At 42.9% G+C, this 15,955-nt stretch overlaps 1 protein-coding gene across 7 annotated transcripts in view; it reads left to right on the top strand.

Moving 5' to 3' along the window:
* The window catches only part of Spri (Src homology 2 domain-containing protein sprint), a 165,931-nt gene that overhangs the window by 92,522 nt on the left and 57,454 nt on the right, over positions 1 to 15,955 (top strand). Inside the window, exon 1 of one of the 7 annotated variants that reach the window (XM_076908176.1) lies at positions 2,421 to 2,533. The exons of the other annotated variants lie outside the window; for them this stretch is intronic. Within the exon in view, the coding sequence (XP_076764291.1) occupies positions 2,475 to 2,533 (59 nt within the window). The 5' untranslated portion in view covers positions 2,421 to 2,474. Of the gene's footprint in view, positions 1 to 2,420; positions 2,534 to 15,955 lie in introns of those variants that run through there. 7 annotated transcript variants of the gene reach the window in all.

Here is a 15,955-nt window from a genome sequence, read left to right as displayed (position 1 = left end):
GTTCGCTCATCGCCACGTCCGTGCTGAATTGGACTCGTTTAATAATCAAGATCTAGCAAGATAAATGCGCGCATTGCCATGATTCTCCGCGTACAACGCGTTGATCGGACTGACCTCCTTCTGAAACGACGAAACTAGATTCGCTTCAATGATCCGAATCTTCCTACGACAAATGTATATTGTTACGACCACCGAATACCGTGAAGATTCAGTCGTTCGTATCAATGTCTTTCGTCAACCTTTGCACGTTAAAAATAAATTCATCTTTAATTCGAGTGCAATATTTTTGCATCGACTAAAATTGACAAATTCTCAATTTCGAAGCTGCTGCAATCGTAGATAAAGAAACAGGCCTCTCATCTCGCTCGTTTAGACTGAGAACGAGAATAACTCCGGTGGTGTCATTTAAACTGTTGGACTCCTTGAACCGTCCGATCGAGTCGCATCGCGGAATCTCTCCATTGCACGAGTTGACCGCTGCGATCCCTCCGAAGTGGCGCTAAAAATATCAAGTCGGCTCGCGATTCGACGCGATTGCCTTGATTTCCACGAAACCGTGCACTCCGGAGACGGCCCCCGATCGTTCGACGAGCCCGCGACAGAGGACAATCGACGGGTCCTCGAGAAAGAGAGAGAGGCGAGGTCGTTCGCCGATCGCGTTCAAGTTCGCGCTGGTACTTCGAGGTGGCTGACCAACGCCAGGGAAGCATCGAGCGAAGACCCGGCGCATACGAACCCCGAAATGTCGGCCTCGCCCGCTGATGACACGCGAGAATAGAATCAAAACGGCGCCACGGCGAACGAAGAAGGCCAGCGAGCGATCGTTGCACCTGCCGCTATCTGTCAGGCTGGTAAACACGCGGCGAAACCTTGGAAACCTTGCTGGCTCTTTGAGAGAGCCGGGGAACGCCGGCGCACCCGGTCGGTAGAGCTTTTCGTAAAACAGCTGCGCGTTTAACGGAAACGCGATCGCCGCGCTCTCGACGAGGACGTCCGCTCGAAGTCGTGGAAAGTCGTGTGAAACGGTGTTTTACAATTGAAATGTTGGGGTGCAGAACGGTGGAGTTTGTGAGACGCGGTCGGTAGCAGGTCGAAACCAGACTTTACGTTGTAGACTTTTTGACATAAAAAACAGCGCAGTGAGAGAAGTTTCATTAAAAAGTAAAATAAATAGTAACTTGTTATCAAAAGTAAAAAAGGTATAAAATAGTGGATTCACCGCAACCGCAAATAACCAGTATAATATTGTTAATATTTCGATCGAAGCTTCGATTGTTCAAATATCCGACCGTGGTGGATCAACAAACTCGTAAATTGTCTACGAATAGAGCCTGAACGGAGCAAAAAGCAGTCGGGATCCCGTGTAAGAATATAAAATCCCGTGGCAGATCCAGCGTAACTCCAGATTACGAGCTATCCAGCCAATAGATCAGTGAACTCATAAATCGTGTGTGCGAATACAGTCTCCTCGTAGCGAGAAGCAATCGATATTCTCGAATCTCCATAAAACCAACCATATATTATTATCGTTCACAAAGGCCGCCAATCCGACAAGGCAGCAGTTTATCAAACCAGCAATACCATCGATATTAACCAAACCTATACGAGAGACCACAAGCAGTGGTTACCAAGAATGTATCCACCATTACCAAGAAGAATCGACAAAGGGTCCAGAAATCCAGAAGGAACTTCCCCGCCGAAAGAAGTAACCGACGAACAAATAAAAATTAAAATATTTAATTTTTATTAATTATCAATAATTATATGCAAGTAGAAGTATAGTAATATAAATAATATATTCCAAAGTTTAATAAAAAGTAATCTAATAAACGGCACAAACGAATCTGTACGAACAAAGTGAATCGAAGATCCGAATCAGCTGTTCCATTACAAAAATCAACCGATGAATCATGAGCCTAATTAAACTGAACGCTACGCATCGAAATTAATCTGAAAGTTGTTTGATAAATCAGCAAAAGCACTTGGTCAGACCGCGGAGCACGAACGAAAAAGAAAGTTGGAATGAAAATAAAAAATCCAACAAACAATTGAAGCGTTCGCAAGGAAGGAGCAAACTCGTGGGATCGAATCGACGAGGCAGGCTAGATACGAAACAAGGGCCACGCGCGATCGATGACGTCAGGGCCAGAGAGGAACGATCGGGCGGAGTAGGCGCGGAGGAACCTGCAACCTGACCACAGCCAAGATCGGCGTCCGAATGACGTCAAGGTTTTCACTGGAAGCGCGAAAAGAAGAGGAGAAGAAGGATGCAGCCGGACGGCTTTGTGCCGGCTGGAAGCGCTAAATATAGCCGGAAGAATTTCCGCGGCATCCACGCGCTCCTCGCCGTCCCTGGTGCTCGATTTTCGTAGCCGGGCGATTTATGCGATACGAGTGCGCGAGGTGCCACCCCTTCGCCGCCCGTCATCGGAGCTACGCGTCACCCCGACAGCTCGTGGATTTCACCGAGGAAGATGCTGATCACCAAGTACACCACCATTCTGCTGCAGAGCACCAATCAGCACATTCTTAGGTGAGTTGTGTTTCGATTCCAGCTCGTTCACCTTCATTCGAAGCGTCCAGGCTCCCTTCAGGGTTGAATAGAAATGTTGTAGGTTACAGCGTTTTAGAGGATAATCGTTAAATTAGGTGTCTGAGTTGAGGAACGAGCTGAAGGAGAATTTATTGTAATTGTAGTTCTGATGGACATTGGGAATTATTGAATTTTGAAGTAAGGAAATGTGCAAATATGTCTTAGTCACTCTTGTAGTACTTGCTTGAAACAATTTGTTCATCTCAAAAGTGTGTGTGTGTGGGGATGGGGGGGGGGGGGGGGGGACAACAAAGTTTATACTTTCTGTGTTTTTATATCTCTGTGAATTAGTTTTAGTTTCGGATGACATTGAACACAGTTGTTACATATCAGTATTTATTGACACTGATAAAGATATATTAGTAAATAATGATGTATCCCAAGATTAATACATGTATAATAATTATTCTATCGTCGAACTAGAAGAAGTAAAATGGTAGATATACAATTTTGATAAATTATTACGCAGTGTTATTTATTTGATTTCTTCTTTGTTCACGGAACACTACGCGTAATTAGGAATTATTTATTAGAGATTATTCAGAGGGAATATTTCAGCGCAGGGTGGCTGTCTGCAGTGACTTTTAGTAGGGTGACTTATATTCAGACCTATAATTATAGTCACCCTCGGTATCGACGATAAAGAATGAAAAGAGAATCAGAGTTAAAGTCTGAAGAATTACGTACGAGGTGTTGAATATTCCCTAATAATATTTGCATTCGTCAAAATACATCTGCCAATTATATCGATGATTAACATACGACCGTTTCATATAGAAATCATTAATTCTAGTAACTAATTTCAATCTCCGCCATATATTAGCGGTAAATTTCATCAATCTATGTTCCATAACGTGTTCCATAACGTGTTCCATAACGTGAACGTGGAGATTATGTTAACCCCTTCTTAATTCACTCCCGATTTTCGCGCAATCCGTCACGATGTCAATTGACAATTACGCCTCGTAATTAATACCAACTTCTGGCGCCTGTAATTAGGGCTGGATTTCATTTTCACCGATTAACGTCGAGGATAATCCGGCTTATGGGAGAGAGACCGGATAAATCCATTCTTCTGTTTCGCAGAAATGTTTTTCTACAAGTTCAAAACCAAGGATCGACAAATTTTTTATTTTATAATATATTATGAAATCGTTGCAAAGGATTCACATACTTTTTATACGTTCTGTCGTTCTGTTTATTTGACCACATTTGTTTAATTGCCTAATTATTAAATTTAAGACGAAGGAAAAAGGTTTCAATTATATTTTTAATCTGTGTGCATTTTTAATTTCGGCTTGTTCATTTATTTGTTTACATTCTCATTGATGGCGCAAGTAGTAACACGATCCAGAAATTTACGCGATCTCCTCCCAAGCGGTGCTGTCAAGGAAATAGAGGATGAGTCTGTCAAGTATCCATCTCTTATTTTAATACAATAAGAGATCTTGAATTTCAAGTGGAGCGAACAAGACGTTTCATGTATCTTCACCGAACGAGATGCAGAGGACGTTAAATCTTAGCATTCAATTGGATTCCTCTTTCATCTTATCGTTGGTTTGCATCGAATGTCTTATTTGAATATTGTCTATCGCTGGGCGAAACGTCAGTAGACTGTAGTCGTATTGGTCATTCCTCTCTGAAGGAACTGCTTCTGCAATCCCTTTCAAAACATTCAGCCATCACATCCCTAATTGTCAATAATTAATCTCCTCCTCGCACCGTTCACACATTAATTCCAACAAAGTCACTTACAACCTCTTTCTATAATTCAATAAGTCGCTATAAATTATTTAATGTGTCTTTCACGAATTTTCTTCCATTTAATTAGAAAACGGAATTTTTCCGAAGTGTCGTTAATAACCACGTTGCACTTTTAGTGGCGAAACTCGAGATATCGTCATCCCTCGAAATAACTCTGTCGCCGAGGTGAAAGAAAATTGATCATCGAATAAAACGTCCCAACTCTTGGTATCCCAGTGAACATCTGTACCGATACAGAATCGTAACCCAGTTTCGTTGCCTTTTTACGAGTTTCTCCTAAGAAGGTCGGTCGTAATAAACACAGGCAATACGCGCGCGGTGTGTCCGTAACTGATCAACGGCAGATCGAACCGAATGCTCGTTTCGGTTGCCGCGTGTATCCGTCTGGTTTATAGAGGAGCATCGACGTTGAAATGGATCGAGCGAGAATTTAAATTGAATGGCGTGCGCGGGGCGATCGCAAGTTCACGGTTATGGAGATTTCGATGGGAATTTAATTCAACGCTGATAAATCGAGTCGCACGCGCCGAAAATGGAGAGAACTCGCGGGCGTCGAAAGTCGAACCTGGGGAGTGGCCGAGGTGTCGCTGAAATTGCGGCTCTGAATATTCGTCACGCTTCCTCTCGGAAGTCTGCTTTCGTGTCGTTTATATCGACAGAAAAGTGTGAATTTTATTCAATTCCTCGATTCATTTCTTTTTAATACTTTGATTCGTTTCCCTCCTTCCCTCTTCTACATACCTTTTTTCATTGAAAGCTTTTTCAGTGAAACCTCTTTTATTCGTTTTTTAACACCAGAAAAAATAACTCTGTGTCCTGGTGTCGAGAGATTCATTAAATAGAAAAATATATTACATAAACCCGAAAAGATAAGGAAATATGTTCCCTAAACGGAATTAACCTCGAAATATTACTATTCTGTCCTCGTTAGGATTGTTCAACATTTTTAGTTTATCAAAAATTTATTCTTTAAAAGCTCTTTGAAAACATATTCATATCGGGACACCTTTAGCGGTTTGCTCGTTTAAAAAAGATAAAAAGGACGCTCGAGACAAACCGAATTCCCTCAGGAGCCAACCACCCCCCGCGCGACGGCAGAAAATACGATCCACCGCGAAACACGGTGCACGCTGTCCATAACGCTAGAGATCGCTGTAAATCTGGCGCGCTAGGCCACTAATGAAAGAGGGGCAGGAATTTATCGTCGTTATAAATTGTCCCCGGATGTCGGACATTCGGCTGCGCTGACTATCGATCGCGAGGAGGAACACGAGGAGGAAAGAAAGGAAGGAAGCGAAGAAAAAAATGTAGAAGGGAAAGGGCGAGAGAGGAACAGGGGGTATTCTTCGCCCTTTATTGGTTCCCAGTGGAAGATTCCTCGGTTTAATTAGGCGATCGAAAACGGTCGCCGAAAGATCGACGCGATGCAGCGGCAATAACGAGGCCTCGTTAGAGGCCCCGATGGGATCGACTGTTCTATTTGCCACTGACAAACGACCAGTTCTCGCCGCTGTTCTTGCCCGTTCGCGGTTTCGTAAACGCAATTACCGTAACGCTTGGCCCCTACCTCCAGGTACTCGCGCACCCCTGTCCGCGACTCGCCGCGGTGTTCCTCGTTTCGGGGTCTCGCGTGGGTGGGTTTTGTCCGCGTTCCGTGTCTGAGGAAACGACAGAATTCTTTTCAAGATAAAGCTAAAGATATAAAACGTTTCATTGCGCGCTTGCACTATTCGTATCATCGTTCATAATTATAAAATTCTATCACTTAATTAGTTCGCGAAGAGAATATTATTTTTAAATTACTTTACCAGTTTCTTTCATCGCATGCATATTCGTAATCAAGTTTTTCACAGTTTATTTTCTTATTGAATCCAGAAGATAATGAACAGAGAGGCTATCTTGAGATTCAATCATTGAGAGTCAAATAATTTAATGTTTACTCTGATCACGAGATGCTGACGCATCATTATTGTCAAGAAATGCGACAACTCTTTAAAAAAACGCTCAAAAATTAACGAAGATCCCTGAAATGCAAATTTCTTGCACCCCTAACAACTTCTTCTACCAGAAATGCCCGATCCCTCGCCAAAAATTGTCACAGATCGCCAAAGAACTACCGGGAACTCTCACAAAGAACCCGAACACTCCGCTCTCGAAATCAGATGACAAGAAACTCCGGGAGAGCTTCTGCCGGCCGTAGAATGAAGAATATGCTAATGGCCGAGTGTCGCCGAGGGAAGCCGCGTCGTAAAAGGAACACGGGTCCCTCCTCGACGGCCAGTCGCAGAAACGTATCGTCCAGACCGTTTTTTCGCGATCAACGTCTTTTGAAAATGGAGACCCCGCCATGTGCTCCATCGATCCCCTTCGTTAATTTCGCTCGAAACCGATAAATGATAAAACAACTAATTACCTAAAGTAAAGTTTCCCAGCTTAAACATTTTATAAAACACCGGAACTACCAATGTTGTTGAAACGAAAACGAATTTGCTAACTACTTAATCATTTTTAAGAATTTCCCATTATTACTTTTTCAATGCATATTAGACTTGTATATCGGAATAATTGAGTGGATATTTTTATGTAAGATTGTTTATTGATAGGACCGTTATGGGGTCTGAAAGCAGAATTGGTGGGGGGAGATAAGTATACTGTGGAATGTGATGAATGGTTGTAATGGAATAATGAGTATATTGTGACACGTGGATAGTGATACAGAGATATGGGACGAAGGAATGGAAGAAATACATCGACTACATTTGGAATTGTAATTTCTCCAGTGTATATCATAATGCTGCTTTAATGCTACGGTAGTACTACTTTACTTGGTTATTATTTTATTACTGCATTAATAGCTTACTCTATTATTCTCTTGCTGTTACTCTGCTCTAACACTACCTCCAATATTACTTCCACTGTACTGTTACATTATTGTCATTCTACTATTAAAATATATACTACAACTAGCAGCTACAGTGCTCCACCTTTCTCAACTAAAAGAACACATCTACCAATTTTCCATATCATCCAAACTGTTTGCAACAAATTAAACCCATGCTTGTCACAACACTGTGATTAACTAACATTCCCAATCAACCGAGTCACTACAGATCTACGATTATACACTCCATCGTGACGATCCAACCATCCATCATCCCCCAAAATCGAACAAAAACAAAAAAAAACGAAAGAATCCATTCGCAATGTACAAAAAACTCGTTCACCCTGTCATTGACTTTCGTACACAATCCGGAACGAGCTGCGACAAAGGAAAGCTTTCACGTGCAGTCGTTCGATGCGTGCACGGCTTGTTTTCCATTCGATTGTCCCGCGGCTGAGCGTCGCGCTCCGCGTGTGTACAGTCCGATGCAATTTGTCCCTTTTGCCCCGGTCGAGTTCGCCTGGCCGTGGCTTTAAAGGCGAAACTTTTAATTAAAAAGTAACCATCGCGGCGGGACGGGGCCGGCGACCGGCCTCGAGCAATTTGCGACGATATAAAAGTTCCCTTCGTGCACCGCCGCGCGCAAGAACCGCCGGAACACGCCGCGAGACCAAGCCGACGATGTTACGGAGGAATTCATGCGCGGTTCCGTCGAAGAGGAACTGGAAGCTCTGTGATTCTCGTTTTCATCCCCCTTTACGATCGTTTCCGTTTGACGATGGCGCGCGACCATTCGAGGGGACGGTTTTTTTAAAAGGTTCTTCGCGCGTTTGATAGCGATATGGATTTTTAGATCGAACAGTGGAAGTTGTTGGTTTCTGTTTCGTACGAGATTTAAATCTCAACTTCTTTCTTTTTATTAAAATTTCTTTCTCTCGATTGTTACCACTCCTATTTTACTTATTTATCTCCTTATCCTGTGTACTGGTTAAAACTTTGTACTCGATGTTCAATTTTCATACGAGTATTTCAATTATAATATTATTGAGACTAAGAAGAGACAGACGAATACGATTAAACGGTTCCAAAACACAAAGCACACTCAAACGTTCGAAAAAAGAGAAAGGAGCGAAACTACATAGCATAAAACATATGCAATAATCATAAATCATCCACTTGACCAAAAATTGCTCGAAGCATCAACATCAGAGACGGGCCGTAAAACTCATAGGCCCACAAGAGGAAGACGAACTGTTAGCGCGCTGCGCAGTTAAGCAAAATAATGTTTAATTAATTCGTTAAGCGTCATCCTCCTGAGGATACGCCAGGACCCCGTTTTCATGATCTCGTTCGATGGCGAGGGATTCTCCGGCTCTTTTACTACCAGCTCAGACGAGTTCCCAGGGACGAATACGTCTCGCGGGGGCGCAAAGTCAGAGGTCGCTATTAAGCCCACGGGATAAGACTTGGCACTTCACTTCGTACGCTTACTAATTAAATTATTCCGAAAACGCAGGGCGCCGTTAGCTGCCCTTGTAAACGCCGCGAACACACCCTTACCCACGTTCTACCGTTTCCAAGGTGTACGAAAGGGCGTCCAGAAAGGATGTCGGGGACGCTAAACCTGATACGATTGGACAACCGTTTTCCAGCGATAATGCATAATGGTGTCGATGAATCGAGAACTGTTCGCAAGGGGTGGAGTTTAATTCGTTTCTTTAAAATTGTTCAGAAGAGTTTTCATTTGCATGTCACACATGGGTCTGTCATTATACTCTTCTGTGCGTGGGATCACTGTTCATTCAAATTCAGTATAATTAATTGCTTGAATCTTTTGAGTTGTATTTAAGTTCACGTGGGTTTCGATGTAGTTAGACGCGATGGTCGCTCGACGCGGAATATCAACGTTTCGAGTCAAAAAGCGATCAGAAAAGACGAGAGGTTGACTGGGCGGGGACGCAGCCGCGTACGTGACGTGATTTCCGGGGAACGGGAAAGCACGAAATTCGACGGAGGCGAAGCTCCAGATATGACGGATAAGAGGGTGGAGCGACGGAAAATGGCCTCGGCTGGCAGAGAACAAATCGTTCGACGTATACGAGCCGCCGCGAGTGGTGCAAGCTAGACGAAGCCGATCACCGCGGCCAATTGTCGCCGGTCTGAAGGATGGATCCAGTATTTATCACGCAGAACCGAGGCTCTGGTTTCACCGATTCGCCCCTGATTTCACCGATTACAGTACGCGATCGTTAATCACAGGATCACACTTCGAATCCTGTTCCACGATGGGAATTCCGACCTTTTCGTCCGCTTGTTCAAGTTTTCGAACCGTGGTCATTTTCCGTTTCATCCCTCGAGCGTTCGAGAGGGTCGATATTAAGGAAAGTTTCATTAAATGGTCGATGTTGATCAGGCAGCTATGTTTGTTGAATAATTTTTTTATTAACGAGGGTGCCATTATTAATTGGATTAACAAAGATCTTGCTATTACATTAGAGGGTGAAAAATAATTCTTAAAAAAGTTCTTTCTCAAATAAGATAAATCTGAAGTGAATATTCGATGATTAGGTTTTTATTCGTTGTAATGAAATTAAGGATTCAAGTTTGTCTCAAACGTTTCTCAAAGTTATTTACTACACTACACTACACTACACTACACTATATATTATATTATCGCTATAATAAATATTACCAATATCCTTAGAAACAGGATATCAGAATTGTTTTCATGCGAAATAAAATTGCTTTCGACTAGAGAAATGAAATGAAACGTTGAGCGAGGTTCGATTGAACAACGGTTCATAGATATGCACCGGCGAGAATGAAATGGTAGGAAACGCTTTAAACATTTGAAACAAAAACACGGAGTCTGCAGAACTATCCGGAGGAAATTGTTGAATTGCAGACAGGCGGTTCTAAATGACCGTTTCATATTGCAACGGAACGTTTCCTCCGGTACGTAAGAAGGCACGCTAATTACCAGCACCGTTAGCGCAATTACAAGGTGCAAATTGTTTCGTGTTGCCTTTTTCTTAACCCAGTCACCTCGGTTCTTTCGGCGTGTGTACGCGTGCCTGCCGATAAAATCCAGATGCTGCGCCCCTTTTTTCCGTCTTTTCCATTCTTCCGCCTGGCTCTTGTGCAACAGCTGTACTTCCAGATACCAACAAACAGACGATAAGATGATAGAACTTGTCCCTGGGAGTTTTGCTTCCGAGTATAGTTGAGGTATTTATTTATTCGTCGAGGATCATGTAAATGATCCCCCCAAAAAGAAGTACAACAAGAAATTGTTTAGTAACATATCTAGTGAAGTTGACGACAAGACAACTTTAAAATATAATTTAAAAGAAACCATTCATTGCCTACGAACATATAGTGAAACTATAAAAAAGACGTACAACCAAAAAGAAAATAAAGAGCTAGAACACAAGAGAAGAGAAGAAAGTAACCAGAAAACACAAACCGATGCAATCGTAAAGAAGTGTCCAATAAAACAGCGAGCACTGTGCACGCGACAATCAACATTAACCTGCAGCGATCCTTGGAGTGTCGTTCATTCATCCAACCCCAAGAATTAATCCCAATTCACGCGCGTTTACCCCTCCACGCGCCATTTAAACGTAACCTCCCACCGCCCTAGTCCACCGGAGGAACGTAGTTCATTACGGGACCGTCTCGCTTCAATTGTACCTATGGTGTCCCGAGCTTCGCGTTCTCCCAAATTGTTGTCTTTTTTTTTTTTTTTCCAAAACTGCGACCCAACCAGTCGTTTTGCATATTCGACCGTCTACCGAGTTAAACCTGAAACAGGGTGCAAGGGTGATCACACAACGGGTTGCGATTATAATTCCTCGCCGCGGAAGCGCTTTGCGCCGACCCCGAGGGAGATGATCGCGCGTTTTCGAGCGGAAAAACCGGGCTGCTAGCGAGGCGAGTGAAGAAACTTACTGTGGGGAGACCGAGTGTTTGGATTGTTTATGGCCTCTGCGAGGTTGTTTCGAAAGGATTCCAGAATAACTTTTGGAAATAAGGGAAAGTGAAGTTGGAGATAGTGGAATGGAGCTGAGATTTAGTATTTGTTTTAGTGATTGAAAAGTTTTCTTTTTTCTAAAGATAAAATTGGTTTAGAGTAGGAAGCTAATTAATTTTCTTGACATCATGGTTGAGATATCTCGCATCGTCGTGATACCTCGTGTATCGCGTCTTGCAAGCACAGTTTTGCTTTGCAATAACGTTTCAAAATTCATTCCGTAGGTAAATCTCTTCTTGTTAAGACCTTAACTAGGTGGCTGATATTCCGTTTTTTGCAGTAACGGAGTTGCAGAAAAATTTGTTTGGCATCTTACTATTCGCGAAAGGAAAAAATAAGAGTCAGCTACGATTTTTCATCTTTAATAAAAGGTAGGAACTAATAATTGCTGTTCAGTAGTTTTATATGAATTAAGGTAAAATCACTATTTTGCGTCTATTATGTAAAATGCTAAAAATACGTGCAATAGCGTTGCAAACAAAATATAGTAATAAAGCAACAGAATACGAGGATGAATTCGTACTAAACTGAAATTTACAACTAAATGTATATCACAGAGTGAACTTTCTTAGATAAGAACGCTACTCTACAATTAACCCCCGTCCAACATTGTGAAGCGTCCCCGGATACTTAAACGAAAAAATATACGACTTTGTCAGAGTTTCGCGTCATAATCCATAGAATGTACGCGAAAGAAACTTTTAAAAGTTCCAGCGAAATTCTCGTCTGAGCACCTGAGCTCCTGAGACACCTCGTTCATGATTCCCGCGACGCCATAGTTTAACCCCCCTGCGTAGGATGGAAAGCGTCGTTCTTCCTTTTATCGTCCTTCATCGAGATTTTTACGATCGTTCCTTGTTTGATCGTTACACGATCCTCGAGAAACCGAAACAAGTCCGTGTGTTTGTTGGCCACTTTTCTTACCGCGCGAGGGTGGCTCGAGCGATACTTAAACCGCGCGTCTCGCTAGGGGAGAACCGCCAAGTGAAACTGAAGACTCCCGTTGGACGAATGATTCGATAATTTCTCATTAATTACAAATTCTCTAAATTTTGTATGTTATTCTGTATTTCTTTTCGCATTCAGTTTTTATTAAAACATTTAGATTATATTTTTAAATATAAACGCGTAAGAGTTTTACATTTTATTGATACTAAATAAATGTAAATATAACTTATATAAATATACATTTGCAAGACATGAAAAATCCAATTTTTGTTAAATAGATATTTAACAGATAGCCAAGAGTCGGAATGAAATATGAGAGGATCTAACCTCTGGCTACGAAAGGTTACATTCTTTTTGCATCGAAGACCTGTTTCCTAGATAATGGAGAGCAAAGTTCACAGATATCAGAGGTAAGAGAGTTTGGTATTTAATAAAAAATTCACATCTTCTAGATACCAGCTATTAATCTAACTCTTTAATGTATATTAAACTGTTCTAAATTTTACTCAGCTTGCTAAAAAAAATAATTTCCAAACTGAACGAACGAAAGTGGGGATTATCCAATATTTTAGCTCCCTAACAGCCGGAACAAAGTAGGCGAGCACTGTAACATTGTAACTTATCTCAAAGCTTCTTTCCATTCGTCAAATTACCTCTCTCCCTTTCGCCATTAAGAATCATTAACCCTCGCTCGGCATCCACTCGAAACGCGGAGGCCTTAATGCCTCATCCTAACGCTAACACATCAACACCATGCGCGGCCATGCTCCGAGGATCATCTCACGCGGGAGCATCTCGTCAGACCGGTGATACGCGTGCAATAAATTTTTTCCACCGCCGGTGAACGATCGAAGTTTCTTCTCCGCCGGTCGCCGCAGCTCGTATTTCTTCTACGAGCCTAGTCACTCCTCTCTTACCGCTTCTTCTTCCCTCGTACGCGCGCCTTGGCCGCGATCGCTTTTTCCACGCGAAAGGCGAACAGTGCCGGTGGTTCTTCGCCTCCTTCTTCTTCTTCTTCTTTCTCCCCGGCGATGGTAAACCTCCGCGCCACAAATAAATCTCTTTCGCCAGCAGTCCCCGCTTTTTCCAAACGTTCCCCGGTCCCTTTTACAGCCACTCGCCTAATCCACTGCACTCCCTTTCCCAGAAGATCCGCGCTAGTCTGTCCTTCAGGAATCCGCGCGTGATCGATGCCTTTTCTAGCTCCCTTTTTTTTAGGTTGTCCTCTTTTGAAATTCGTGATGTTATCCTTTCTGAAAGGGTTGCTGGGCAATTCTGAAGTTCGAAAGTGCGAGAAAATTCAAATTTATAATGATTAAGGGTATTTTCGTGTGAGCGCTATTTCTTCTTTTAAAACAAGTTGAGGAAATAGAGCAATGCTATGGTAGGCATAGATGGTGGCTTTCCGCGACGGAAAGGCTAACCGAGAATTGGCTGCGCCGAATCATTCAATCTGTCATAACTTTCTTCATCGGGGCTTCATTGAATCGTGTTCACTTTCACTGGAGGTCTGCCTCCTAATTATACTTTCTTCGATCGAAAACGAGCGGAGCGCAGTTAGAAACGCAGCGTCTCCGCGTCAATATCACGGATGTTAACCCTCGGACGATTAGAGAGACGAGTAGATTTATGGGCTCTAAAGATGTTGCATAGAAAATTTGTAAAACATTAGAAAGGTTAAAAAACGAGAGCGTGATTCTACGGTCACCACGTCATAAATCGTGGAAAACTATGCGTGTAATTATCAAAGAGCAACTGTAGCGGTGCCAAAAGTTAATCGACGCGTTTCGACATGGCTACCGAGCAAATAATTTATCAATGCGGTTCCCACCGCTTCCGATACGAAAATCGCTACAAAGGAAGCGATCGTACCAACATTTCCTGCTGTGTCTTTGCGGTCATCATTATCGAACTTCCAAGGAATTTTGTGTCGAATGCATAAATTCGGAATATTCGGGGTTTCGGCGAAGAAAGGCAAATTTTTCAAAATGAGACTCATATTTTCGGGCAAAGCGAGTATGTCGTATCGTTAACTAAATTGTACGAAAGAACTACTTGCGATTACTATGCCCGCGATTTCTGATTTACCAAAAATATTCAAGAGGACTTTCTTATTACAAGAACACGTGACATTCTTCAACAACGAAATTATCTGACGAATAACAAAAACAATGTCCCTCGGAAAATGCGTTCAAGTCTCTCTACAAGCGTAACACTCGAAACATCTCTTGGTACAATCACCGAAATTGCCGCAACAAGAGAAAACCAGCGGTGCTCCGGCTGCGTCGTTGTCTCACGAAGAGACAAGCCGGGAAGGAGACAGACGCCACCAGACAGTGACTGTTCTTTCCCCGGTCATTATCTATCATTCCCAGATCCGTTCTGGCGAAACCGTAATCGCTCGGTGCCGTGCATTCAGGTGCGATTGGAAAAGGAGCAGCCCCGTGTCACGAAACGCGCGCTTTGCAACGACCGTCAAACACCGTAAAACCTGTTACGTAACCCAGCCACCGCAGTTTCCCGTGAAAGCCACACCTCGGCACGAGCGCGCGAGGCCGCAGGATGAGAACGTAACGGCCGATCGCAATCGGTGGCTGTTCTTGCGGAGGATGAACCGGTTTCCTGCTCCCACATCGTGGCCATGTTTCTTCTAAACGGCTGAATTGGATCGTCATCTAATTAATTAACTCGATATGATCGTTTCGCAATGACCACGGGGGTGATCGGCGTTCTCGTGAGGGTGGATCGGGCGAAGAAGTCGACCGAACCAGTTGAAAACGGACAGATGAAAGACATGCGAATCGTGGAACGAAGTATCGATTGATTGATACGTTAATAAGTACTTTTGGAAATATGCTAAAAAGTTGATAAGGTATCGCGGAGTAAAGGTGTTTGACATTGAATCGAGGAAGGGTTTCTCTTGAGGATGGATTAAGTGAAGAAGCTGATGAGGTGTCAAGGAGTACGCAAGAAATAGCGTTGTTGGTAACAGTTAGTTTTTTGGTGCGAGGTGAAGTACTGACTGGTTAATTACCTTGATCCGATTGCCACACGATGTTGATAGAAGTATAGGTGTTCTTAGGGAGGTAGATCGGGCGAAGAAATTGATGACGCGTCAAGGTAAAGGATGCGGGGCTTATTAAATGCTTTATTGACATGGAACTCGGTTAATCGCGTTCGTGTAATTTCGTTGGAATTTTGATGGGCAGAAAATTTCGTTTCTGCGAAGGTAGATTGGGTAAATAAAGTTAATGAGATAATATCGAGACGGAAAACGCGTGATTTGTTAAGGATAATTTATTGATACAGAATGAGTCATCGATAAGCTAATTGCACCGATACGAGTGTCTTAGCGTATCTAAATACGTATCATAATATCTTTGTAAAAGAAATCCTAAATGAGCTGGTCAGAGACCAATAAAACTTTCACCATTCGATCACAAAAAATTCTCTCGCCACAATATTTCATACACTCGAACAGTATTTGTTTGTTTAATCCCGAAATATCGCCCCTTAACAAGACTATCGACTCTCCACGTTGATTTTACTACAGCCTTAGCAAAAATCGCCTCTCGTAACCGACGTCTGGTCCACGGTAGCCGCCCCGTGAAAGGAAAGAAAAAGTCCAGCCGGACAATTACTTTCTCCGGTGGTCGTCTCGATTTTTCGGCCCGGACACCATCCCACCGTCCGGTGGTGGTATCGATGCCGATAGCAAGGTTAAAATGAACCAGCG

This window comes from Xylocopa sonorina, chromosome 1 (assembly GCF_050948175.1).
Source record: "Xylocopa sonorina isolate GNS202 chromosome 1, iyXylSono1_principal, whole genome shotgun sequence".
Classification (NCBI taxonomy): Eukaryota; Metazoa; Arthropoda; class Insecta; order Hymenoptera; family Apidae; genus Xylocopa; species Xylocopa sonorina.
This window is presented reverse-complemented; position numbering and strand designations above follow the sequence as displayed.